We start from the raw sequence: 25,588 nt of genomic DNA, 5'->3' as shown, positions 1-25,588 counted from the left end.
AAGAGGGATGATGGCAAGGGGCTTTGGGATGTCCAGTAGGAGGGGGGTTCTCAGAGGGGAAGGATAAAGGATAGGGTAGGGAAGAGGGATGATGGCAAGGGGCTTTGGGATGTCCAGTAGCAAGGGGGGTTCTCAGAGGGGAAGGAGAGGAAGACTTGAGGACAGAGGTTTGGGAAGAATAAAAGACTTCTTTGTAGCATTGTTGACCCAATTGAGAATAGGCAGCGTAAGTTTGTAGTGGACCTAATGATTGTGATCGTGTGGTATCTTTCCGCCCCATTCGGCAACATAAGAGTGATTTTTGAATGGGGGTGGGGGAAGTGGAAATCATTGCTGATAGGTGTTTGACAAAGGATGGAGATAGAGACAACTGAAGTCAGTACAAAGTTGGTCTGATGGGGTTGTATAAAGATTAGGAGCAAAGTCAAGCCTATGGATTCATCACATTTGCACTGTGGCTACAACTACAAAGATTGAAATGGTCCTTACTCTCAGATACGTTTACATGTCAGTGGGGAAGGCAAGTGCATATAGAAAGAATGGATACATAATAAACATAAAGACAGTCAATACAGGTGAGTTTGGGAAAGAGGGCAGTAGGGTTTGGAGGGTTCAGAAAAGGCTTCATTTTACAGAAGGTGCTTGAGTGGAGTCTTAGAGAGGGACTCTGAGAGAGAAATGAGATGAGAATGAATTCCAGGCATGGGGAATAGCCAAGACAGTATCACAGACACAGGAGATGGAGGGTCTTGTGTGAGGAACAAAGGGAAGAACAATTTATGGGATTGTCTGAGTATGAGAAGGGGGAAGAATGTCTCATGAATTTGGAAAGAGGTTATGACCAGGATGTGAAGTTTGTATTTTTTCTTAGAGGTAATAGGAAGCCACTGAAGCTTGAGTAATTGGTGACATGAAGAGATCTTACACTTTAGGAAAATCACTTTGGTAAATGCATGTAGGATATACCAGAGTCAGGAGAGACCGAGGCAGGAAAATCAATTAGGAGAATGTTGTAATTTTCTAGATGGGAGGTGGCAAGGGCCTGGTTTAAGTTGGTAGCTGTATGAGTAGAAGAAAGGGGGGAAAGAGACACAGCAAGATTTGACACTGGATTGGACGTGTAAGGGGTGAGGGAGAATAAACAGGTTACAAATCTGAGAGGCTGGAAGAAGGGTTGGTGTCCTTGACAGAAATAAGGTTATTAGGAAAGATAATGGGCTCTGCTTGGACGTGATGAGTTTGAGATATCTCTGAGACATCTGGTTATAAACTAACTGAAGTTCAGGGGTGCTACTCCCCCAGTACATAAATTTACAGGTCATTTGCCTCAGAATGATAGAGGCACAGGGGATGATGGGAGGGGAGGGGGAAGAGGAGAAACCCTGGTGATAGCCCCACAGTTGGGGCTTGTCATGGAGGAGAGGGAAGGAGGGGTCAAACAGCTAGCAGGGAAATTAAAATACCATACTATGAATGAGAAGAAGATGGGGAGTATCCAGGAGCATACCTTCTGGTGGTCAGCAGCATCGGATGTAGTAGGTCAAGGTGGCTGAGGAGTGGGGGAAAAAAGAAAATGGGAGGTGGAGTAAGGGCAGGGGGGAGTAAATAGTAAGGAAGAAAAGACTGTTAACGATTTTAAGAAGCTGAGGTTAAATGGAAAACCTTGCATTAAGAAAACACACAGAGGAGAGCAAAAGGAAATTTCAGAATGGGGTAGAGGCAGTCATAACCTTTTCTCTGTTGTACTGTCTTTCTTGATAACCTTATCTCACCTCCCATGGATTCAGTGGTCATCCCTGTGCAGATGCCTCCCAGATATCAAGCTCTAGTGTCTTTTTTAGTGTCAATCCCACATCGTCAGATGTCTATTTTAAAGTAAAACTGGATGTCTTAGAGACGTCTGCAGTTCATTAGATCAGAAAACTCTTCTTTTCCCCCAAAACTGCCTTACTTATAAATTTCCATGTTGCTGCCAAGAGCGTCATCAGCCTTCCAGTCACTGTGGATCCTCAGCCCCTCACTCCACAGATCTAGGTTGTTGCCACATCTTGTCATTTCTGTCTACACAACACACAGTGATTTCAAGAGGAGTGTGTGCTGCTGACTGGGGGAGGGGAGCTCTGACAGATGCTAGAGTCATTCATCAAGCATCCTTTGGCCACTATCTCTGCTTCTGAGTCCCTGGACTTAAATGAGAAGAAAAACTGAGTACTTGGTGTCGTGCACTGATGTATAGGCACTCCTGTTTGCATTAAGAGTACAAGGGAACCAAAAAAGACACTCTGTAAGATTAACAGAATGTATTTCGAGTTTTCACCATATAGGCATTGACTGCATACCAGAACATCTTGAAACTTCATCTGGTGGCTGTCTAAACTGCTCTCTGCCACCATATTTTCTATATGATTTGCCAGGACCCTTGCAGAGGGGAGACAGTTTCAACTGACATTAGGAGCTACTTTCTTTATTCTGTCCAAGAACTAGATCTTCACTCTTTTCCCTCTCTCTCCTCATAAACAGATCTCAAGACACAGGAAACATAAAAAGCAGGGCTCTACCCAAAAACATTTGGGGACTGCTGTCTTTTGGCAAAGAATCCTCAGAGCCATTCTTGTGAAAAGGGGGAAAAAGCTAAGCTGATATCATCTCTCCATGCTCTAAGTTCCTGTTCAGGTTGTTGTGAGACCATGAACCAAAAGCATAGGGTTAGCCATTGTCATTTACTCTGATCTCTATCAGTATGGGTACAGAAAGGGAGAGGGGACTGTTTAAGGAGTCAGAGAGGATTGAAGGTCAGAGAAGGGCGTTGGAACACAGGTGAAATACTCCTGACTAAATGTTGCATAAGAAATTAATTTAAAATATATTTGACATCAGTTAGCCCTGTTAGTAAACATTGGTGACCCATAAAGAAGGGCAGGATCCTTCCTTTGTATACTTAGAAATTGGGATAGACCAGATAGGAAAAAGGTCAAATGGTTAAATCATGAAACAAGCAAACAGTGTACTTCTTTATGTGAAAGATGCATTATTTTACAGTTGCGTGTAATTAGATTAATATTTACTTGTAATTTTAAGCTCATAAATGTCTTACATAAATAATATAGGATAGACTCTGGCTTTTGTGAAGAGAACAGCTTCTTGCTGAGTTACTTGTTTCAGTCTCAGATGTGTGCAGATTGGCCCTTTTAATGCACAGTAAACAAGTAATTAAAAGTACATAGATTTGAAAAGCCTCAATCGCATTTACAAAGAAGCCAGGTGCCCTCTTAGGGCCCCCTCATGTTGTGCTTCATATGGTAGTTTTTATGTCCAAGGCTGGCCTACTCTACTCTGGACTTGTAAGCTTAGGGCAGGCCGAGACCATGCCTCCTTCATCATTATTCTCTACCTGGAGCCCAACAGTGCTTGGCAAGAGCCAGTCAGTCAGTCTGGGCTGAATGAGACTGAATCTTAACACTGGTGAAAGGAGAGAGCCAGAATTTCCCATGCTCTCTTGGGCTCTCTTACTCTATTTTTAGACCCTAGATAATCTTATAAGCAAGACTTATTTTGTAATTAGCACATTTATTGTTTAGCATTTAGTTTGCATACAGAATGGTTTTCCAAGAGCTTAAAAACAGTTTTCCTTCCATCTTAAGAAGCAGCATTTCCTGTTTTATGTAAATAGGTTGTTTTCAGCAAACCTTTTATTTCATAATTAGTATAAAAATAAGCACTTATTGATTGTCCCATATAGGTTTTATAATTTATATGAATAAAATGTAAATGTTTTATTGTTCTGTGAATAATAAATTCATTGTAACTTTGAGCAAGCTGCTGAGGGTCCACAAGCCTCAGTTTTCTTCATCTGTAAAATGAAACATTTGTAATAGACAATCACCAATTCCCTTCTGGGAATTGTACTAAAATTCTGACTTTCTCTTTTCATTGATGTATAACTCCTACCAATTCAAGACCTTCCAACTTATGTAAAACTTGAAAATATGTAACTACATATACTATAAATATCAAAAAGGTAATAAAGCCTTTAAAGAGAATGGAGAATAGAATTGTGAAGATGAACATATTTAATGTTTTAAATATCCTTCATCAAAAAAGTTGAATCTCAGAAAAGCGGTATATGATTGGAGTTATTAATGTTAGGAATGTAATTTCCTACGGTGTTTTATAATTATTATTCACTTCAGTAGTTTGTTTAAAATGTTATAAGATTTTTTTTGTCCTGTCATTTGTTACGTTGCCTCTCAAGGAATATATCCTTATGATTTTCCTCTTGTCTTTAGGGTTTTCTCATTCAGCATTTACCTTTGGTATAGAAAGCCATATCAGCCAGTCTAATATCAATGGTGCCCTGGTTCCACCTGCTGCTCTGATTTCTATCATCCAGAAAGGCCTGCAGTATGTAGAAGCAGAAGTCAGTATTAATGAGGTATGGTTGCTTTCTTTAAACAAAATGGCTTTTCTCTATATTCCACTCAAGTGACATTAAAAAAAAAAGTCCAGGATGTGGTTGATTGACTTCATGTTCCTTATTGATGATGTTCATGCTGAGCACTCTCTCGGGTATCTTGCTTTGGTGTAGAGAAGTTTAGGGCCTTCCCCATGCTTGTCCGCTTTAGCCAGATTGGACCTCTTTCCTAAGCCTAAACATTTTTTCTCACTGTTTTCTTTACCTGTTGAATTCTTACCAAATTCACTTGTTTCTTCCTTCATAAAAGTCTCCCTCAGACCTCACGTGGCAGCTTGTTTCATAACCCTCCAGTGTACTTAGATAACTGTTGTATAAAATATCATTTGTGTTTGTGTCTGATCTCTTAGTCTGTGAGGGGAGGGTTGAGGATTTTAGCTAAATGTCTAGCACAGCTTTGTCTGCACAATTGCCATTTTCCAATTATTTGCTGAATGAATGATCCTTCTCTTCCTTAATAATATGTTTTTCTATTTTAATAATAAAACTGATTCTTCTTTTTTTTTTAATTGACTGGTCATCTGAAGAAAAATCTTTTTGGTACTAAGGCTGGTGGTCAGCTGCTTTGTTAGAGACCCGTAGACTCCTGGTTAGAGTCAGTCCTTTTTATTCCTGCCCATCTGTCTCAGACACAGGGCTGCTTTCCTCTTCAGGCTTCTCTGGCGAGAGCATTTCCTGTATAGGACCTGAGTGTTGTGAAATTTGATACATGGTTGTTGGAGAGATTACATTTAAAGTTATTACACAGTTTTGTTTCTCCAAATGTTTTTAGAATAAAGCAATCATATTTTTTCTTATTATTGTTTCTTGGCAAGAATATTCATTCTAGTAGATAGATTAGGGGGATCTCACTAACTAAGACTTCCTGAGCTAATTAACCTTGAAAAGAGTCATGGTATGCTATCTGTAATTTCTGTAGCTGAAAAACCCTCTTGATAAGAAAGTGGTTTTACTTTTATGATATCCAAATAGTCTCAGCAAACAAACCCAGGTATCTGTATATAATCACAAAGGAAATGGATAAACTCTTCAAGCTTGTAGCTTTATAAGAATTCTATTAAGCTAAAAAAAAGATAGAGGAGTTTGGGAATCAAGAGACTAGAATTCTGATCTGCTTGCAACTATCTTTTTTGACCTCAGGAAAGCTTGTTAACCATTTGAAACAATAGTTTCTTCATCTGTAAAATAAGGCAATTTTACTAGATCTGGAATTCTTAACCTTTTTTTCAGGATGTAGACCCCTTTTGATACAGTCGGAAGCCTACGGCCTCTTCCCAGAATCATGTTTTTAAATGGCTGAGACAAAATACATAAGATTGCAAAGGAAACCAGATATATTTAAATAATTATCAAGATAATAAAATACCACATTTGTAGAACCCAGGCTAACAACCCCCACACCAAATAATGTATTTGTATCTCTGATTCTAGTGAATCGTCCTAAAAGATTATTTTGACCAGACCCATCTTTAAAAAAAAAAAAACCATTCCAGTGAGTACCTATGGCCTGTGTTTATTTTTTTTAAGTGCTAGGGTGTCATTATCCTAGGATGATCATGCCTTTTAAAATGCTGGTATTGTATTTTTGTTGTTGAGTCATGACTGACCTTTTGTGACCTCATTTAAGGTTTTCTTGCCAGATATTCTGGAGTGGTTTGCCATTTACTTCTCCAGTTCATTTTACAGATGAGGAAACTGAGGCAAATGGTGAAGTGATTTGCCCAGGGCTACACAACTACTAAGAGTCTGAGGCCAGATTGCACTTTACCCACTGAGCCAGCTAGCTGTCTCTGTTTTATTTTTATTTGGTGCTAAACTATTTAAAATTAATTATAAATAAAACTTAGTACAGTGCAGTGAGTGCTGTATTTAGAATTGGAAGATTCTAAATCTCAGTTTGATTCCTAGATCTGTCATTTAATGCTTATGTGTGATCTTGGACAAGTCAGTTAACATCTAGGCCTTAATTTCTTCATTTTTAAAGTGAAGGGATTGAACCTAATGGCCCCTGAGACTCCTTCCAGCTCTAAATCTATGCTATCCAGCCAGATACACATTTTTTTTTTTTGGCACTAGTACCTGAATCTTATCTTTTAGAAATAGGCACAGTTTTCTTAGTTTCCACTTTAGCTATGTCTATACTATGCTAAAAGCATTTAGTTGAAATTAAAAATTGTCCATCAGGGTTTTTATAGCATGTAAGCTCCTTGAGGGTAGGGACTGTTCAGTTTTGTCCTTGTATCCCAGTTATGTAGCATAGTGCCTGGCCTGGAGCAGGCATTCAGTAAATAAGTGCTGTTGGATTGCTTGGTGTGTTTTCCTTCCCTTCCTTTTAGGAACCCTAAGAATATGACCAGAGTCCTTCTGTACAGTATGGATCAGCATCTATATGGGTTGCCTTTGGAATTGTTTTCAGTTCTAAAATTTTCAAATGCTGTCAGTGTAAGAAGAATTTGTCCTTTACTGTAATCTTTATTTTTCTTTCCCCTGATTTTTTTAAACTTAGGATGGTACCTTGTTTGATGGACGACCTATAGAATCTTTGTCACTGATCGATGCTGTGATGCCTGATGTGGTACAAACCAGACAGCAAGCGTACAGAGATAAGCTTGCCCAACAACAGGCTGCAGCTGCTGCTGCCGCCGCTGCCGCCACAACCAATCAGCAGGGTTCAGCGAAAAACGGAGAAAATACTGCGAATGGAGAAGAAAACGGAGCCCATAGTATAGCAAGTAAGCTGAGCCCCAGGCGTGCCGTGGTCTGATGGACATCGCAGGGAGTTTTAGATTGCATCCAGTGGAGAGTGAAATTCTCTGTGTGGGTCAGTCAGCGTAAATATAGATAATAAAACCAATGTTTCTTTCTGCCATTTTAAAGATTTGAAAGTGTACTCAGAGAGCTGTTTAATTCTGGCAGGAGATGCTTTTCCAGTTACCTCCTGTGTTAGCTTCTAAACTAGCTGTCGCATGACTGAGTACATTGCATTTTGGGCAAGGGCCTTTGTTTTTCTGGCATACTTTGCTTATTACCCAGTAATTTATTATCATGCCAAAGGATCATTTAGGGGTTATCACTTTGGCTTATTTAAAAGATGGAAAATGTATCTTTCCTGTAAAATTCCTAGCCCCCTTTTAAAATTTCTAAGTTAACAAAACAAAACCAAAAACACCTTAGAAAGCTCTAAATATAGCCCAGCTGTTTCTTCCAGCACACTGCAAGAATGATATATCAGCAACCCCTACTGGCAGAAGCAAAGCATGGTATTGTCATGGATTGTATCTCTACCTAGGAGATGTGTATTGGTTTGGTCAGCAGTGTGGAGATGAAGTATCCCTGTCCCTCTGCTCGCTCTGTCTAGCTTGTCTAGCTCTAATGTTTGAAATGTTAAAATTGTATAATTAACTAAAGCATTTGCTGCCTTTAAATGTGACATGTTTTTCATTCTTATTTATTTGCCCCCTGAAAAAGCAGGTGAAAAAACCCCAGCAACCTTTGTTTATATTTTAGATGTGTAACATTATACTCTTATTATTGGCATTTAATTCTACTCAACCCAACAACTATTAAGTACCTGCTGTGTGTGTGAGGCACTGGGAATATAAAGACAGAGGGGAAAAATCCCATTTTATCATCAAGGATATTTGTTATACTTAATATATTTTGTGGAAAAAAAAGTTGCAAATATCACAGATTTCCCTTTTTAATTTTATTTAGTTTTAGTTTTCAACATTCAGTTCCACAAGCTTTTGAATTTTAAATTTTCTCTGCCTCCTTCCCTTCCCCCATTCCCCCTCCCCCAGATGGTGTGCAATCTGATATAGGCCCTACATATACATTCATATTAAGTATATTTTCACATTAGTCATGTAAAAAAAAAGAATTAGAACCGATGGGATGAACCACGAGAAAGAAGAAACAAAACAAACAAAAAAGAGAGAGAGAGAGAGAGAGCAAGCAAATAGTATGCTTCGATCTGCATTCAGACTCCCTGGTTCTTTCTCTGGATGTAGATAGCATTGTGCATCATGAGCCTTTTGGAGTTAAAACCTTGCATTGCTGAGAAGAGCTAAGTCTGTCAAAGTTAGTCGTCACACATTGTGGCTGTAACTGTGTACCAGTGTTCTCCTGGTTCTGCTTATCTCAGCATCAGTTCATTTAAGTCTTCCCAGGTTTTTCTGAAGTCTGCCTGTTCATCATTTCTTATAGCACAATAGCATTCCATTACATTCATATACGACTTGTTCAGCCATTTCTCAATTAATGGGCATCCTCTCAATTTCCATTTCTTTGCCACCACAAACAGAGCTGTGGTAAATACTTTGTACGTGTGGGTCCTTTTCCCATTTTTATGATCTCTTTGGGATAAAGCCCTGGAAGTGGTATTGCTCAGTCAAAGGGTATGCAATTTTATAACCCTTTGGGTATAGTTCCAAATTTCTCTCCTGATTGGTTGGATTACTTCACAGCTCCACCAACAATAAATTAGTGTTCCAGCATTCCCACAGCTTCTCCAGCATTTATAATTTTCCTGTTTTGTCATGTTAGCCAATCTGATACATGTGATGTGGTACCTCAGAGTTGTTTTTATTTACAATTCTCTAATCAATAGTGATTTAGAGCATTTTTTTATATGACTATAGATAGCTTTAATTTCTTCCTCTGAAAACTGCCTGTTCATATCCTCTGACCATTTATCAGTTGGGGAATGACCTGTATTCTTATGAATTTGAATCAGTTCTCTATATATTTTAGAAATGAGCCCTTTATCAGAGACACTGGTTGTAAAAATTCTTTCCTAGTTTTCTGTTTCCCTCCTAATCTTGGTTGCATTGGCTTTGTTTGTGCAAAAACTTTTCAATTTAATGAAATCAAAATTAGCCATTTTACATTTCATATTGTTCTCTCTCTCTTCTTTGGTCATAAATTCTTCCATTCTCCATAAATCTGATAGGTAAACCATTCCTTGCTCTCCAGTTTGCTTATAGTATCAGCCTTTATGTCTAAATTGTGAACCCATTTTGACTTTATTTTGGTATATGGTGTAAGATAATTGGTCTGTGCCCAGTTTCTGCCATACTATTTTCCAGTTTTCCAGCAGTTTTTGCCAAATAGTGCTACTACTAATTTTCTTTCAGATAACCATACAGATATGATGGAGGTGGATGGAGATGTTGAAATCCCCCCAAACAAAGCTGTGGTATTACGGGGTCATGAATCAGAAGTATTCATCTGCGCCTGGAATCCTGTTAGTGACCTTCTAGCCTCAGGGTATGTTTCTCACAATGAAGCAGAACTATGATTCAGTCTTAGGAATTTTATAAACCTGTGGTTTCAACCCAAAGTGTTGATTGAGGAAATATTTCCCTGGGATTTTTTGTCATATTTAGGGAGCCCTGAGGCTCTTCTGGAAGGAGATGTTTGCTATTCCCTCTTCCTCCAGTCCTTACTAGTTTGTAAATGCTGCACTCTAACTTGATGAGGATGGTAAACCGTTTTTCCTGATCTCTAGATCTGGTGACTCAACAGCAAGAATATGGAATCTTAGTGAGAACAGCACAAGTGGCTCAACCCAGTTAGTCCTCCGCCACTGCATAAGGGAAGGTGGGCAGGATGTGCCCAGCAACAAAGATGTGACCTCCCTTGATTGGAATGTAAGTATGCAGGCACACACAGACATCAGTACAGATGAGCTAGAAGCGCTTCCTGAAGTTACCCACAAGTCATTCGTTTAATTCTTAGTAAAAATGAAAGGTTAAGTGAATTGGGTGGATTCTGGAGGTCCAGCTTTGACATTTTTTGACTCTCCTTGTCAGGGTCAGACTTACCTTCTTTTAGCTAAGAAGTCTTTGCTAAGTTAGAGCAGCAAAAGGGTAAAAATTTTCATGGGAAAATAGGAACCCCCTTATCTGATTCCTCATTTTTGAACCGTTGATTCCTGATTAGGTTATGTTGAAAACTGGAATAATTTGAAGTCTGTAGCTATAGATTTTCACACATGGCCCCCTGCTGTATTTGTTTTATTTTTGTGTCAACTCCAACAGTCTGTACATCCTCAGCAGGCTTCTTCAGAAGACTGTTATCCCTGGGGGAATGGTGTGGGGAAGGGAGAAGGGAGTTATGACTCTTGTCTGAATATCCAGGCTACCATTTCTTCGGCATGTGATCAGTCTTTTCCTGAACTCTGACTTTTTCCGACAGCTTTTTTGAGCATCTTTCTGAGCTCATTCCAGGGGGGCAACACAGTGACATCTGCTTTAAAACAGATTCCCTAGAACCTAGAGGGAGAGCAGCCTTTTAGAACTTTTAGAATATGATATTGAATCGTTTCACTAGGTAGTCCACCAGCTGTTCAAAAATGCAAGAATATGCAAACTGAGATGGGGGCCTAGGATTATAAAGCGTATCTTTGGCTGTATATTTAGATCCACCCCAGAAAGGACAGACATCTGCTCAAAGCAATAGGGGCTTTCACCCTGGTCAAAGTTTTGCAAACTGGTGGGTTTTTGTTTTTGTTTTTGTGTGCATGATGGAAATGAAACCTTTTAGGGAGATGGTCAGGAAACGGACTTGTCATTGTTTAATTTAGAGGAAGGTACTTCAAGCAGAAACAGGTGGGGAAGAGTGCTCACCGTTTAGTAACAGGTTCTGAGCTTGAACTCGAGACCTGCCATTTTTATTGGCAACACTTTGAGCATGTCACTTAACAGGCCTGGGTTCCAGTTTCCTCCTTTATAAAATGAGTGTTTGCCTCTGAAGATGATAGCCTCTGAAAGCCCTTCCAGCTTTAGATCTGCCCTCCTGTAAGTATCAGTGTATTGGTTTCTAGACACAAATAAATGGTCTCCCTGACCACATAGGATGGAAGAGCCTGGGGTCCTTCGACCAGACTTCAGAGCTAGGTGATCTTCTGAGGTCTGAAATGCTCTCTTTGCTTTCTGATAGTTTTGAGAAGGTCCCACTGAAAGCTGGTTTACCTTCTTCTCTCACCCCAGGGTTACTCAGTGGAGCCCCAAAACACTTTGTGGCTTCAGAGTTTCAGCTCACACGTGAGACTGGTTCTCGTTTTCCAGGGTTGGACCTGTGAGGGCAGAGTTAAGCTCTCTGAGCCCAGAAGAGATTTCACCTGCTGTTCTCCCACTCCAAAAATCTTGTTTTATTCATTTCAGTAGAGATAAAGTCAGCTGCCAGCCTTTCTTGTTCTTTTTTTCCTTCATGTTTTGATTCTTTCTGATTTGGATAGCAGTGGGAAAGAACTAATAAAGGAAAGAGTTTGTTGTTTCTTTTTCTTTCAACGATAATGGAATTGGAAGTTTAATTTTCTTCCTCTACTACATCCAGAATTGTTCACAGCAGATATTTTGTCTTACTGCCATTACATAATTTGTACTTTTTAAAAAAGTTTCATCTTTGTATATAATATATGTGGCAAGAGGTAAGGGGCCCTACACCCCCAGAACCTGAAGAAAAAAAATAAAAAGAAGCGTATCCTATAAAACATTTGAATATCTTGGCATGTAAGCTTAGTCTCTTTAAAAATGTGCATACCAATTTCGAATTCTTTCAATGAAAAAAAAAATCCTATTTTTCTAACAGAGTGAAGGCACACTTCTCGCCACTGGGTCATATGATGGATTTGCCAGAATATGGACTAAAGATGGTAAAACAAACAAACAAACAAAAAAGTTATATTTTGTGTTCATTTTTCCTGTTGTGCATTACACGCTTCCAAATAGTTAAAATGTTTTTGTCTGCTTAAACGTCAGGTAATCTTGCTAGCACCTTGGGGCAACATAAAGGTCCTATTTTTGCATTAAAATGGAACAAGAAAGGAAATTTCATTCTGAGTGCAGGAGTGGACAAGGTAAGAGAAAATTAAATTCTACAGAGGTTAATATGTGTAAAGTATTAGTGAAAGTTTATTTTTTTTCCCATTCTATCAATGACATTGAAAATAATAAATGATAGGACACAAGTAGTGTATACTTGTGAAGAACAAGTATTTTATGCAGCCTTTATAGCATAGGTGGAAGATATTTTTAATTGTCCATAGACCCATCCCCAGAAATACTTCTACACAGACCACCCTTCAGCTTTAATCTTTAGGACCACATTTTCCTCTGGTTGCAGTGGGAACAGGAGTGGGTGGATCACACTGTCTTACACCATATCTGTGGGATGACCCCATGGACAAAGCCTAGAGGTACCCTGAGCCTTGCTGTGAAGGCTCCTGGGGGTCACTCTTCTCAGCTGTTTGTCAGTGTCATCGCTAAAAATAACTAAGCCCTTTTCTGACGCAGTAGTAGATTTCAATGTATTCTAACTTCAGCAAGGCCAGTTAATCTGGAATGGTTTCAGCCTATAATTAACTTTCCTTATCCCCCAGATTTCCTCTTACACCTCCCCCAAATGTGGAGGAGGCAGTGATAGAAACATGGTAGAATTTCTCTGTGAAGGGAGAAGGCTAGGTCCTTTAAATCTGGGGCTAACGGGAAGAGGGGGGCTCCTTCAAATTAACAGACATTTATTACACAACTCCTTTGTGGCAGCCTCTGTCCTAGACACAAAAACATTCTGTACCTTCAAAGAGCTTAGGCTCTCCTGGGGGAAGGAGTCTGTGCATGATGTTAGTGAGTGGAAGTGGGCACCATGCCAGGTGAGTGGTACAGAAGGGTAGGCTGTGAGCTGACCCAGGCCTCCACAGGCCACTCAGCTCCTCTTTAAAATGGGGTTGCCAGAAATTGTGGCCTGGCTAGACTTTTCCTTATCATAGGTCATTTTTTCTTTGATCACTTTTTTTTCCCCCAAAGTGTGTTCTTTTTTGAAGTAATGAAATAAAAATAAGAGGAAGTGTGTCAAAGTAAATAGAGGACTCTTTGGAGTTAGAAAGATCTGGATTCAAGTCCCCCCTCTGGCATACATTGATTTTGTGAGCCTGGGCAGTTACCTCAGTGACAGTGAGATTTGGCTCTCCAAGGTAGCTTCTTATTGGCCCTGGTAGAAAGGATTCCCTTACCTCAAGTTCAGTATGCAAAGGGGGGAAAAAAAAAACAATGTTCCAGGCACAAGCACACCAGAAAACACTTGTCTTATATCCTTATTTATATCCTTATATTTTAACTTGGAATTAAAGGATGTTTTGATAAGTATATCAGTATTTGTTCTTATATTTTTAAAAAGTGAATTGTTTTATATCATGACTTTAACTATACAGCAACAGAAAATAGATTGAGTTTTGAGTTGTCAGGCTGACTCAATTTAAAATTCTTCCTTTACCACTTAGTTGTGAGACCTTGGACAAGTCATTTCCACTCCCGAGTCTTCTATTTCTCTATTCTACAAATGGGGATAATAATACGTGCTTTGCTCTTACACCTTCTTATTGTGGGCCAGCTCTTCTGTGCTTCTTTCCATCTATCCTTCTGTGGCTTGCCAGATTATCAGTTCCTCCTTCCTTTTTGCCTCTCCCTCAGCACCTAGGACAGCACTTTGGAAAGAAGGCCTTAGTGTTTGCCCAGCGTGTGTTTGGACCATGTCCCTAATGACTCAAAGTAGCCTGTGTTAGTTTAACCCCACTGTAAGTGTGTCTACCTTGAAATATCATTACAGATGACTCAGAAATAGCTTCTGCAAGAACTTAGTGTTCTTAGTGCAGTAAGGAGGCAGTCATCTGAGGTCTCTGCAGATCATCTGGTTGATACCTCAGGTTACCAGATGAATAGCAGTCGAGTGAAGGATTTGTTTTTATTGCTGTTTTGTGAGTGAATTCAGATATTGAGGAACTGTATAAAAGATATGAAGGTTTTTTGGTTTATGCAGGTCAGCCTTTTGTAATGATTATTCAGCAATTGTTTATTACGTATAAGCTACACACAGAATATTCTGCTCATCACTAGAAGTAATCAAGCATTTATTAAAGGCCTGCTTTGTACTGGTTTTTCTGGGTCAAGCACTGGGCCTACAGAGACAAAGATGGAACAGTTCCTGCCTGCCACTGACAGGCCAACCTTCTGTTGGGAGGGTGAATGGCAAGCAGCATCTCTACAGAAATAATTTGGGAGATAGAGAAGGTCACCTTTGGGTATGGCTCCATATAGGTCTGTCTTAAGTCGTGTGCCCCCTCTGATTTTTAGTCAAGCAAGGGATCTATTGTGAATAATCCAGAAGTTCAGAAGAGATGGAAGCAAAATACACAGGAGGTCCCAGAGAGGGGAAAAGGGGAAATTCTCAGGAGACCCGAGTCTGGAAGGTTTCCTAGATTTTAAAGAGGTGATTTTTCAGTAGTTCCTAGTTTTTGAAACTTGATCATCTTAGTTTCTTCAGGGAAAAACTTGGTGGTAGGATGAGAAGTCAGAGATGGGGAAAGGCCTGCTTCTGGAAGCACACAGTCCAGAAGACGCACATTGCAGCCTTGCAACCTGCTGTGTGTCATGACTCTTGATGCAAAGTCTGAATCTTACAAATTCATAGGAAAAAGCAGTTCCCAAATATTAGACTTCTTTCCAAAAGTGCATAGAATGATCATATTCTTTACAATAAATTGAAAGTTTAAAGATAGAATTTGTAGTTATTGTATGTCACTTGAATAAAGCTTGGTGTTTATTTTGGAAGGAGCATAAATAATGCAGTTTTCCCTTTTCAGTTTTGTAATTCCATTTTTTTTCTTTTGAAAATAAACAAATAATACAGACCACGATTATCTGGGATGCACATACTGGTGAAGCCAAGCAGCAGTTCCCTTTTCATTCAGGTAAAATTTCCTTTACAATTCTCACAAACCTTTTTGTTCTTTTTTTTTTTTTTTAAATTCACATGAACAGTTTGGTATTTTAGAATCCAAAGACTCTCACAGGGTTACTTCTTCCTTGCTGCTTATTATTTCATACTCATAAGTATGAAATACTTATAGAAAACAATACTAGAAGAAATTTTATAATGCAAATAATATGCATAATAATATAGATAATAATAAAGAGTTTGTAATGAATGACCAGATTTCTTCTGCATTTTAAAGAAAAAAAACATCATTTATGATTCTCACTCATTACAACTGTGTCTTTATATCTCTTAATGGGGCCAGAGACTTTGTCCAGGACAAACAGCCCAAACTTTTCCCTTTAGATATATTCCTCAGTATCATTGAGTGTGGTTGAAAAAGTATATCCATCTATCTATATTTCTGTCTGTCTATTTATATATTTCCATTATAAAAATATTTGGTACTCAGCACATAATACCCACACATTCAGAAATCATGACCATTGTCCCTTAGTGTGACTCACTCTCATTATCAACCAAATTGGATATTTTATACCTGGTACCTGGTTCATAACCATTTTGCTGGACTTTTCCCAAGTTCTAGGATACTTGAATAGTCATATTAGGTATTACATTGCTCTAAACACAAAGAACTGGGAAACATAGAAAATGTAGTTGGTTTGTTTTCCCCCAATAGAATTCAGGTTATACAAATACCTGCTAATAATCAAGGTATACTGTGGGCCCTTAGCTCTGCAGTCATTATAAATGTTGGTTGATCCTAATGACAAATGATAAGGAAAATTTGCATGCTAGATCAGGAGAAAAACATGCATCTTTGAAGTTTTTTTATATGCCAGTGACAGTTTAAAATGAGGAGATACTGACAGCCCAGACCCAGTGTTCTGTCTTTTCCAAAATTCCATTGAGGGAAGCTTTCTATCTCCAGGCCTAAAGCCTCACACCTTCTTTTTCAGAACCTGTAGTCTTGAGCCGTGGGCCAGTGGTATGGCATTTTCAGCATGAGTTAACTGGTTTGCTACAATGACCCCATTTTTAGGGGGTATATACTGTGTACTGATACAGTACATAGCTGTCTTCATCACAGCCTTTCTCATATTTCAGCATAGAGAAAACTTATCTTTTATTTAGACTAACGAGTTATTGACTCTGTCATGTGCCATCTGTCCTGTATGGATGATAAGCATAGGTTGAGTGGAGGTAATTTTTCTGGGGGGCGGTTAGATACTTTGAAATATCTCTTTTCTGAACATCTTAAAAAACGGTAAAATGGTTTATGGAGAGTTGACCTGTGGTTGTATTTTAGCCTCCTTGTGTTTTTAAGCGCCCCACCTGGGTAGTAACCCTTTGTCCTCTGATCCTCAGCGCCGGCCCTGGACGTGGACTGGCAGAGCAACAATACTTTTGCCTCTTGCAGCACCGACATGTGCATTCATGTCTGTAAGTTAGGACAAGACAGGCCTGTGAAGACATTCCAGGGACACACGGTAAGAAACCGTCTTTCTTCCTGGGATGTGGGTGGAGATGTTTGGGGAAGTTAAGGAAGTTATACTGAACTTTGTTTTCATGCATATGATGAAAAATTAAGTATGAATGATTATTTTTAGAATGAAGTAAATGCTATCAAATGGGACCCAACTGGTAACCTTCTGGCCTCCTGTTCTGATGACATGACTTTAAAGGTAATTTAAATAGAGGCTTTTATTTTTGTTTCTTTGGGAGTGTGTGTGTGTGTGTGTGTGTGTGTGTGTGTGTGTGTGTGGTGTGGAGGTTGGGAGGGACAGTCACAAAGATTATTCTAAGCTCTCAGATTTGAGAATTTCTGATGAGGTATTTTCAAGCCTAGCCATGTAGGGTCTTTTGTATTTTATCTTTTTCACATTTCTCTTTCTAAAATATATGTAAAGGTTATTGATTGCAGTCAGCCTTTTTGTAGAAGGGGTTCCTTTGTCTCACTGGAAGTTACTTTACTTTGTGACTTTTGCCTTTCAAGCACATAATGCTGTGCAAAATGAGGCCTTGATTATAGGAGAGTTTGAGATTTTCTTTGCACTAATACAGAAGGTGATCTGCATTGTTAATTTTTGACTTCTAGATATCGCACTCATGCTGTCAGAATATATTTGAGAATGTTTAATTATATAGGCTAAGATAAAAGCTGCTTTGGTAAATGTTTACCAATACTTAGCAGTCTTTGTTTTCTCCTACCATGTTTTGTAAGTCACTCCTAGCCATATAGAGGCTTACCTTTTGAGGAAGGGTGTTTTAAAGCCCTGCTTCTTCAGGTCATAGATTTGCCGAGCTGTGCATCACACCAGTATTCTTCTTGTCTGGCTGATACTCAGTCTGGGTAAATCACCTGACTGAAATCTCTTAAGAGCATCCTCATCCTGACTGTAAACAGGGCTTTCTTGTGTTACCATCACCATTAGTCATCACCATAAAATCTGAGCTCTTTGGCCCTTTCTTCTCTGCCATAAGCTGAGAAATATATGGAAAGAGAGGAAAGGAGTGGTGCCTCTGCTTTGTTTGGTGCTTACCTGTGATTATTGACCTGTATTTGCAGAGAAGAAATGAAATCTCTCAAACTGTGCTTGAGTACCTCCAGGGGTAAATGGTCCTGGGCACTTATGCAGGGGGAAATAGAAATGTACCACATCTAACACACAGTCAAGTTAAAAACGTTTCAGACCCCTAACTGGTATGGGGCAGGAGGGCTGTTACATTTCACCCTGCCCATTCTGTCTCAGTTCTTCCCTCTATCCCAGCACCTGGAGGTAGGGCCGGTTGGAAAGTTCTGGGCACTATACGTAGGAGAACCTCTCCTGCCATCTGGGCACTGGCCAGTTGGAAAGCTGCAAGACTTCACCAAGCTCCCAGTCCCAGAGATTCAATCATTTTTCATCTGTGCTCACTTACAACTTTGAACCAGCCAAGTATTTAAATGTGATCCTTGTAGCTTGCACTCAGCCATTTGTCTGCCTCTAGGGCCTTAGGCCAGTTTTTCATCTGGGCCTCACTTCTCTCATCTGTCAAATGTGAGGGTCTTGTCCTACATGATCTTTCAGCTCCATCCCTCTAACAGTCTGAGTACAGAAGAGGATTTATCTTCATTTTTCCTCTTTTAGATATGGAGTATGAAACAAGAGAGTTGTGTCCATGATTTGCAAGCACATAATAAAGAAATTTATACTATCAAATGGAGTCCCACAGGACCAGGAACAAACAATCCAAATGCCAACCTCATGCTAGCCAGGTAATATTTCACGAACTGCAAAATAGTGGATTTGGGGGTGGTTGTTGCTGTTACTGGTTTTTCCAAATGTGTTTCCTTCCTATGAGTTTCCTGTGTTCAGCATTCTCTAACTTCAGAGACAGCACACCAGCTTAGATCTCAAGACAGAAGAAGAGCTGGCTGGTAATCCAGGCTCTCAGCTTCCTTCCTCAATTCCTTTGCAAAATGAGGGTGTTAGTTTAGGTGTTCTCAAAGTTTTACTCTAGCTCAGAATTCTATAAGGAAATGGAAAATTAGAGACCTCAATACATTCTGCCTCATCATGCAGGAAAACTTTGAGAGTTGTATAATTTTCAGGATGTATTTTAAGAAAGCATCCTTATTAAATTGAGGGGATACTGTTTTATTTCTCAAGCTATATAGAATAATTTTGAAAATATAGACATCATAGTCCTACTTGAAAGCACTTTTTTCTCAACAATATCAGCATGGCTGGCCTCAGTCTGAATGATTCCTTGGGGCCATTCTCTGGGATTTTAAGGGAGTAGGCTTGATTCTCTTTGTCATCTGAACCCCAGCCTCTGCAGAGGCCAGGGCCCCACAGGCTCCCTTGGCTCCCAGCACTCAGGGGCCATGTGCTTTCTCTGTTTCGTTGTTTGTTTGCTTTCTCCAGGGAACCTCTTAGTTGTTCCCTTGAATCCTGAAGGGATTCACTCCTCTCATTCCTGGAGGGCACTCACTCCTGGAGCTCAGCCGCAAGAAGGCCATTTATCTCCCATTGTCATTAGGGCACATGTTTCCTGGACATGGGAGGAATAAAGAGAAACATCATTTTACTTTTATGGTGAAGCCTTCTTCCTCTCTCTCTTCTCTTCCTCTTTCTGACCCTTACAGTGCATCCTTTGATTCTACTGTTCGGTTATGGGATGTGGACCGGGGCATCTGCATCCACACTTTGACAAAACACCAAGAACCTGTGTACAGTGTGGCTTTCAGTCCTGATGGCAGGTACCTGGCAAGCGGCTCCTTTGACAAATGTGTGCACATCTGGAACACTCAGGTACGCTTTCAGATCTTGGCCCTGGATTTAAATGCCTGACTGCACTAAAACTGATCGTATCTTCCATAAGAACAGTAGTTAGAACTTAAATTCTGTTTTCAAATAGCAGATGAGACACCTTCTAGTCATAGAGTAAAGACATGTTGTCACTGTACATCTTGATGGTTGTATGGGCTTTGGTTGCTGCTGGTGACTTCCCTTTTCATAACTGGAAGACATTGGGCACCATGCAAAAGTTTGCTAACATATTGGTTTTAATTCAGGATTCAAACGCTCAGACCCATGCTACTTCAGAGCACTGGCCTGAATTATGAGTCCTTTCCTTCCTTCTGGGACCCCATTTTTCTAGTCTAGTTTTGAGTATGAATGAATGTATCAGGGGAAACATGTCCTCTAAAAAAATATAAACTCCTTAAGGGCAGGGAGTGTTTTGTGTTTGTCTTTTCATTCGTAGGCTTGTCATTTAATGAATGTCCACAAATGCCGGGCAGTTGGAGTCAGGAAGACCAAGATTTAAATCTGATGCGGGACACTTAGTAGTTGTGAGACCCTGTGACAGGTGGCCACCTCTTCCATACTTAACCTGCTAAGTGATAGATTTCCATCTCCTTTAATGAAGGAAGTTCTCATATTGGGGCTTCTCTATGCTAAAGAAATTCTAGATTATTTCCATATTTATGTCTGATGAATATCCTTGGTATTCAAACAGTATCTAGCTTATACCCCTTTTAGATTTCCCAGTGACTGATTTCATTATGATTAAATCAAGCTTAATGAACTGTCAAGTAACTGTCTTACCTTATAATGAAAAACCATCTAGACTACTAAAACTATAAGTGTTCTTGAGCTAATGCTCAGATGATTGGATAGTCCCGCACAGCTTATCAATAGAACTCATTGACAGCCACATCCTCCATAGCATCATTGTGAGGGGAATATTTATTAGCAATTTCCAGCCACTACTGAAATGGGAGCAGTTGTTACTGAAAACAGTCCAGCATCACTTTCTAATAAGATTATATTTGGAGATAAAAGTAGGTCATTGTACAGAGTTTATATTTGACATACAGCTAATTTTTTTGATCTCCTTGCACATTCAATGTGATTTCCCCCAAATATCATAAATCAGTTACTAATGTAAACTGGATCAGTGGCACTGTAGATTTCAGGTTGAAGGCTTGTGGCCTTGGGGGATAATTTTGAAGTGACTCCGACTCCCATTCTCTAATATAGACTTGGAATTTGATTTTCAAAAAATGACTTCCTGTCAGTTTTTAGCCACTTTTCCTACCTCTGCTGTGGTTGGAATTTGTGACTGCCATTCTTTTCTTTTACCTAAAGCTATCCACATACATAAACAGTTGGAAACCACCATCCATCAGAATTTGTTAGGGACCTCTTGAATAAATAAAGTACTCAGTGTGCAAATACGAAAGTGAGGTAGTGCCTGCCCTCAAGGAACTTTCATCCTGCCTAGGGGAGATATTCTTTATTTGTTTTGGGTTTTTTAATTTGAATTTTTCAATTGAAAATCCTCGAATGTCTATCCCCCTATCCACAAGCAAGAAATTGCTTTCCCCCCCTCCAGTATGACTAATGTGGAAATAACATTGCATGACTTAATGTGTATAATCGATAGTATATTTCTTGCTTTCTCTCACTGGGGGAAAGGGGGTATGGAGAAAGAGAATTTGGAACTGAAAATAAAAAAATAATCTTTTTTAAAAGGGAGAAGGCAATCTCAATAATCTTCTGAAGGAGAGAAAATTTGAAGCCCAAAGTTTTTTAAAAAGAATGTTTAAAATTGTTTTTATATGTAATTGGGGAAAAAATAAAATATTAGATTAAAAAGGAGAGAGAGAAGGCAAGACATATGAGATAGAGTAAATACTGGTAATCTGGAGTCCCTTGGAGTCGGGGGGGGTGCAGATTTCAGAGAGTTTGCAGTGGGGGAGGGTATTGTTTGTCTTTCATTTTTTGAAAAGGACCAGTGACATCAAAGGTGACTTGGATTTAAGTGAGACAGAGCAGCACAGAGTTGTCAAGCTCATTCTCCCTTCCTGAGCCATCTGAGTCCGGGATGCAGGATGACCTTGGTGTCTGCCATCTGAACGCCTTCGAAGCGCTCCACAGCGCCGGCTTCAGCTGCCTTCATGGCTGCTAGGTCAGATTGCTCGGGGAAGGCTTTCCCATGTTTGGAGCAGTCATCCCCCTCACTCACGGACAGGTTTGGGGCCTGCTGTTTATCCTCAGCCTACAGAGAGCGTTCAGTGGGAGGCGGGCACTGCGCGTGCTGCAGCTTCTTGAAGGCCCGGGTGAGAGTTGGGTGAAGGTGGAGGAGCTCCACCAGCCCTGATGCCAGCGCTGCTAGTCGTCCCTGAAGCCCTCATCTACCTTGACAGGGGCAGGGAATACAAGGCATAATAAGGCGGGGATAAAGGGCTTTGAGTGCCGGAGAACTTTATATTTGATACTGGCCAGTGCTAGGGAGCCACTGGAGGATAAGGGTTACATCATTGATCAGACATAGACTTTGGTAGCTGAATTAAAGGTGAAAAGATTTGTGGCGGGGGGAGACCAGTTGGGCTATTGCAGTAATCCTGGCATGAGATGATGAAAGCCTGGACCAGAGTGATGGCCATTATCAGGAGAGAAAGTAACATATTCTGGAGATGTTGCAAAGGTGAAATCATAGGCCTGAATAGCTATGGGGGCTGGGGTTTGAGGGATAGAGAGGGGGTGAAGGTGACACATAGGTTCTCAGTTTGGGGCCTGGGATGGTGTTGGTACCCTTGACAGTAATGGAGAAGTTAGGAAAAGGGGGGAAGGTTTAGGGGGAAAGATAATGAATTTAGTTCTAAACATGTTGAGTTGAAAATGTCTACAGGATAGCCATTTCAGGATGTGTAATAAGTAATTGGCAATGTGAGTCTGGAGGTCAGCAGAGAGATGAGTGCTGGATAAGTAGACTGGAGAATAATCAAGTTAGAGATAATTATTGAATTCATGGCAGCTAATGGGCTCAAGTGAATGTAGAAAGAAAAGAGAAGAGGTCCCAGGAAGGGCTCTGTGGGATACCCATGGTTAGCAGGCATGACCTGGATGAATATGCAGCATAGGGGACTGAGAAGGAGATAGGCAGTAATAGCTTACCAGCCAAGCCCTGTGCTGAGTGCTTTGCCAATATTTATCTTCGTTTGCTTGCCATAGCAGCCTTGGAGGTGGATGTTATTATTATCTCCCTTTTACAGGTGAGGAAACCGAGGTAAACAGGGGTCAAGTAACAGTCACAGCCTGTAAATGTCTGAGGCCAGAACCAGGCAGGAAGGTCTGTGCACTGTGGTGACCCCTAGGTAGGAGCAGAACCTGGTGAGACTGTATCAGGAGAACTTAGGAGAAGAGCCTATCAGAGTACCAGATGGTCAACATTGTCAAAGGCTGCAGAGACATGAAGAAAGATGAACATTAAGAAAAGGCTGTTGGCAATTAAGAGGTCATTGATAAATTTGGAGAGAGCAGTTTTAGTGGAATGGTAAGGTTAAAATGTAGACCAGAGAGAGTTAAGAAGAGAGGAAGGGGAGACTTCCGTATTATACGGCCTCTTCTGGGAGCTTGGTCACAAAAGGGAGAAGTGTGGAGTGCTATTGAGCAGGGGTGGATGGATCAAGTGGAGGAAGGGGGAGCCATGGGCATGTTTCTGCTCTGTATAGTAGCAGCCAGTAGACAGGGAGAGACTAAAGATAAATGAGAGAATGGGCATGTGAGAGGGGGTGATCCTTTGGAGAAGATGGAGCATGTGGAGGAGTTTGCCTTGGGAATGAGAAAGGGCCACCTCATTTTAGGAGAGGGGAGAATAAAGGAGGAGATAATAGCAGAAGCCATCTGGGTGATAGGAGATGAGGAGAGGGGACTCGTGGCTAATGGCCTTGATATTTTCAGCTCAGTGTAGGAAGGGACTCATGGGAGGTTTGAGAAAGGAGGAGGTTCAGAAGATGGGTGTGATGGTGAGCCATTTAGGGAAATAAAAAAGGATTTGTCTTATAGCAATATAAGTTTGTGGTGTTTGCTTGATTTTTCCCCTCATGATTGATGAGTTGTTGAATTTTCAGGCAATAGAGAGGACCTCTGGCAGCGGCCGTGCTAGCAGAAGTAGGACTGTTGTTCCAGTGGAAATTATGGAAGCTGGATGTTGGGAAATGAGAGTAGGGGAGCTCCTTCTGAGTATGCTCTCTGGGCCTGTGGGGCAGCAGCAAGACCCCCTGGGCTGCCCTGATATTGTTACTGGCAGTCCTAGACCTTCCTTCAATGCCCCATGAAGTAATCAGATGTGACTTCCCAGGGCCTGATGCTAGAAGTACAGGAAGATCTTGGTTTCTGAGCAGGGCTCCTAATCCTTCAGAAGGTGGTTTTGTGGCTAACACCATAGGAAATACCACAGTCCATCTTTGGCTATACAACGTGGTAGTTAGTCAATCATCAGTGGTAAATGACACTAATGTGGCAGTCAGTTTGAATTTTCTTTAGCATTATCTGATGTTTGCAGAAGGACATTTATGACACTTCATAGGATTACAGATTTAAAGTGAAAAAAGACTTTATGGGTCATTGTGTCCCCTCAGGATTCAAACTCGTATCATCTTGACTCCCAGTCAAGAAGACTGTCTCCTCCTGCAACAGTCTGTGACTCCTGCCTTCCCACTGGGGGCCCCACTGACACAGGCGTGTGGGAAGTTTGCTTTAGGGGAGGGTAATATAGGAAGCATCCCTGCAATCAGCACAAGCTGCTTGGTCTCTGTCAGACCCACTCTTTCTAAATGTTCATTTTAAAATAAAGGGGATCCTTCCCCAGAACTTTTCCCTTTGTTCTGGTTGCCCTTAGATTGTTTCTTTGCAAGCTTCTCGGGGATAATGACCGTGCCTTATTTCCTTTTAACTGCCTTGGTAATTACAGAGGTATGCAGAGGGCATACCTGGAGATGTGGTCAAGTAACTCAGTGACTTAAACTAACACTTTTTCATATTCTTTATTTTCCCATTACACTTTTTATTCTTTCTTGCTTTGTTAAGAGTTATTTTATTCTGTTTGATCATGTGTCCACCTAATGAAACTTAAAAGACTCCAGATAACTTGGAGGTGGAGTGGAGTGGAGAGAGCATAGCATTCAAGATAAGAGGATCTGAGTTCAAATCCCAGCTCTGTCTCTTTTTTACCTGAGTGACCTTGGACAAATCATTGGACCTCTTTGTGTGGCTGTTTCTTCTTCTGTAAAATGAGGGAGTTGGACTAGAACTTTACAATCTCTTCCATTCTAAGACCTCTGGTCTTCATTTAAGGTCTCTGCGGCCCACTGATGCCAGCCTGTCTTTGCTTTCTCAGAGCTTTCTTCCACTCTTCACAACAGGAGCTGGGCACAGCAGTGAGGGCTCATTCACCAGCCCTGGAGCAGCTAGCTGTGTGTGTACTCTTAGTGAGTGCCATGGGAAATACATTTCCTTAGGTTCCTATTACTGTGTTCCAGGTAACTTGCTGAGGCTCTGAGCACTCAGTTTCTAGCTGTCATAATTTCTGTGACTGCAGTGAAATACTAAAACCTTTTTTGCCTTCGTGTGTTCATTATGGTACTTCAGTTCATGGATATAATTAATGTGACTTTTTTTTAATGATCTCTTTCTTTTTTAGACGGGTGCCCTAGTTCATAGCTATAGGGGAACAGGTGGAATATTTGAGGTTTGCTGGAATGCAGCAGGAGACAAAGTTGGAGCCAGTGCATCTGATGGTTCAGTAAGTATGAGTGTTTTTGAGGGCGCAGCTTGCACACACCAAGCCGGGGCAGGGGAGGTGGAGAAGTGGGTGAAGAAAAAGGTCTTGTTGCGGTGTTGAAAGTCATTCCTTTTAAAATATGGCTTTGGCCTTCTCCTAAAGGCTGTATTGTCTTCATGCCCAGTACACTATGATACTGCAAATTAGGTACTTTTTGATGCCTTAGATATTCTTTATGATCAAGAAATTGACTGTTCATCTGACCTAAAGCTTGATATCTCTAAA

The 25,588-nt window shown here is 40.5% G+C and overlaps 1 protein-coding gene across 4 annotated transcripts in view; it reads left to right on the top strand.

Annotated features, from left to right (window-relative positions):
* Positions 1-25,588, top strand: part of TBL1XR1 (TBL1X/Y related 1) — a 157,681-nt gene that overhangs the window by 126,870 nt on the left and 5,223 nt on the right. For all 4 annotated transcript variants that reach the window (XM_069083612.1, XM_069083613.1, XM_069083615.1 and 1 more), the window contains 12 exons: positions 4,287-4,432; positions 6,978-7,203; positions 9,607-9,739; positions 9,981-10,122; positions 12,065-12,128; positions 12,235-12,332; positions 15,158-15,218; positions 16,613-16,734; positions 16,855-16,929; positions 18,376-18,503; positions 19,377-19,542; positions 25,223-25,324. In XM_069083612.1, coding sequence (XP_068939713.1) covers positions 4,287-4,432; positions 6,978-7,203; positions 9,607-9,739; positions 9,981-10,122; positions 12,065-12,128; positions 12,235-12,332; positions 15,158-15,218; positions 16,613-16,734; positions 16,855-16,929; positions 18,376-18,503; positions 19,377-19,542; positions 25,223-25,324 — 1,463 coding nt within the window. The remainder of the gene's footprint in view (positions 1-4,286; positions 4,433-6,977; positions 7,204-9,606; positions 9,740-9,980; positions 10,123-12,064; positions 12,129-12,234; positions 12,333-15,157; positions 15,219-16,612; positions 16,735-16,854; positions 16,930-18,375; positions 18,504-19,376; positions 19,543-25,222; positions 25,325-25,588) is intronic.

The sequence above is a fragment of the Petaurus breviceps genome, unplaced genomic scaffold, assembly GCF_028583685.1.
Source record: "Petaurus breviceps papuanus isolate PSGF00001 unplaced genomic scaffold, PetGlider_PUasm1.0 173, whole genome shotgun sequence".
NCBI lineage: Eukaryota > Metazoa > Chordata > Mammalia > Diprotodontia > Petauridae > Petaurus > Petaurus breviceps.
This window is presented reverse-complemented; position numbering and strand designations above follow the sequence as displayed.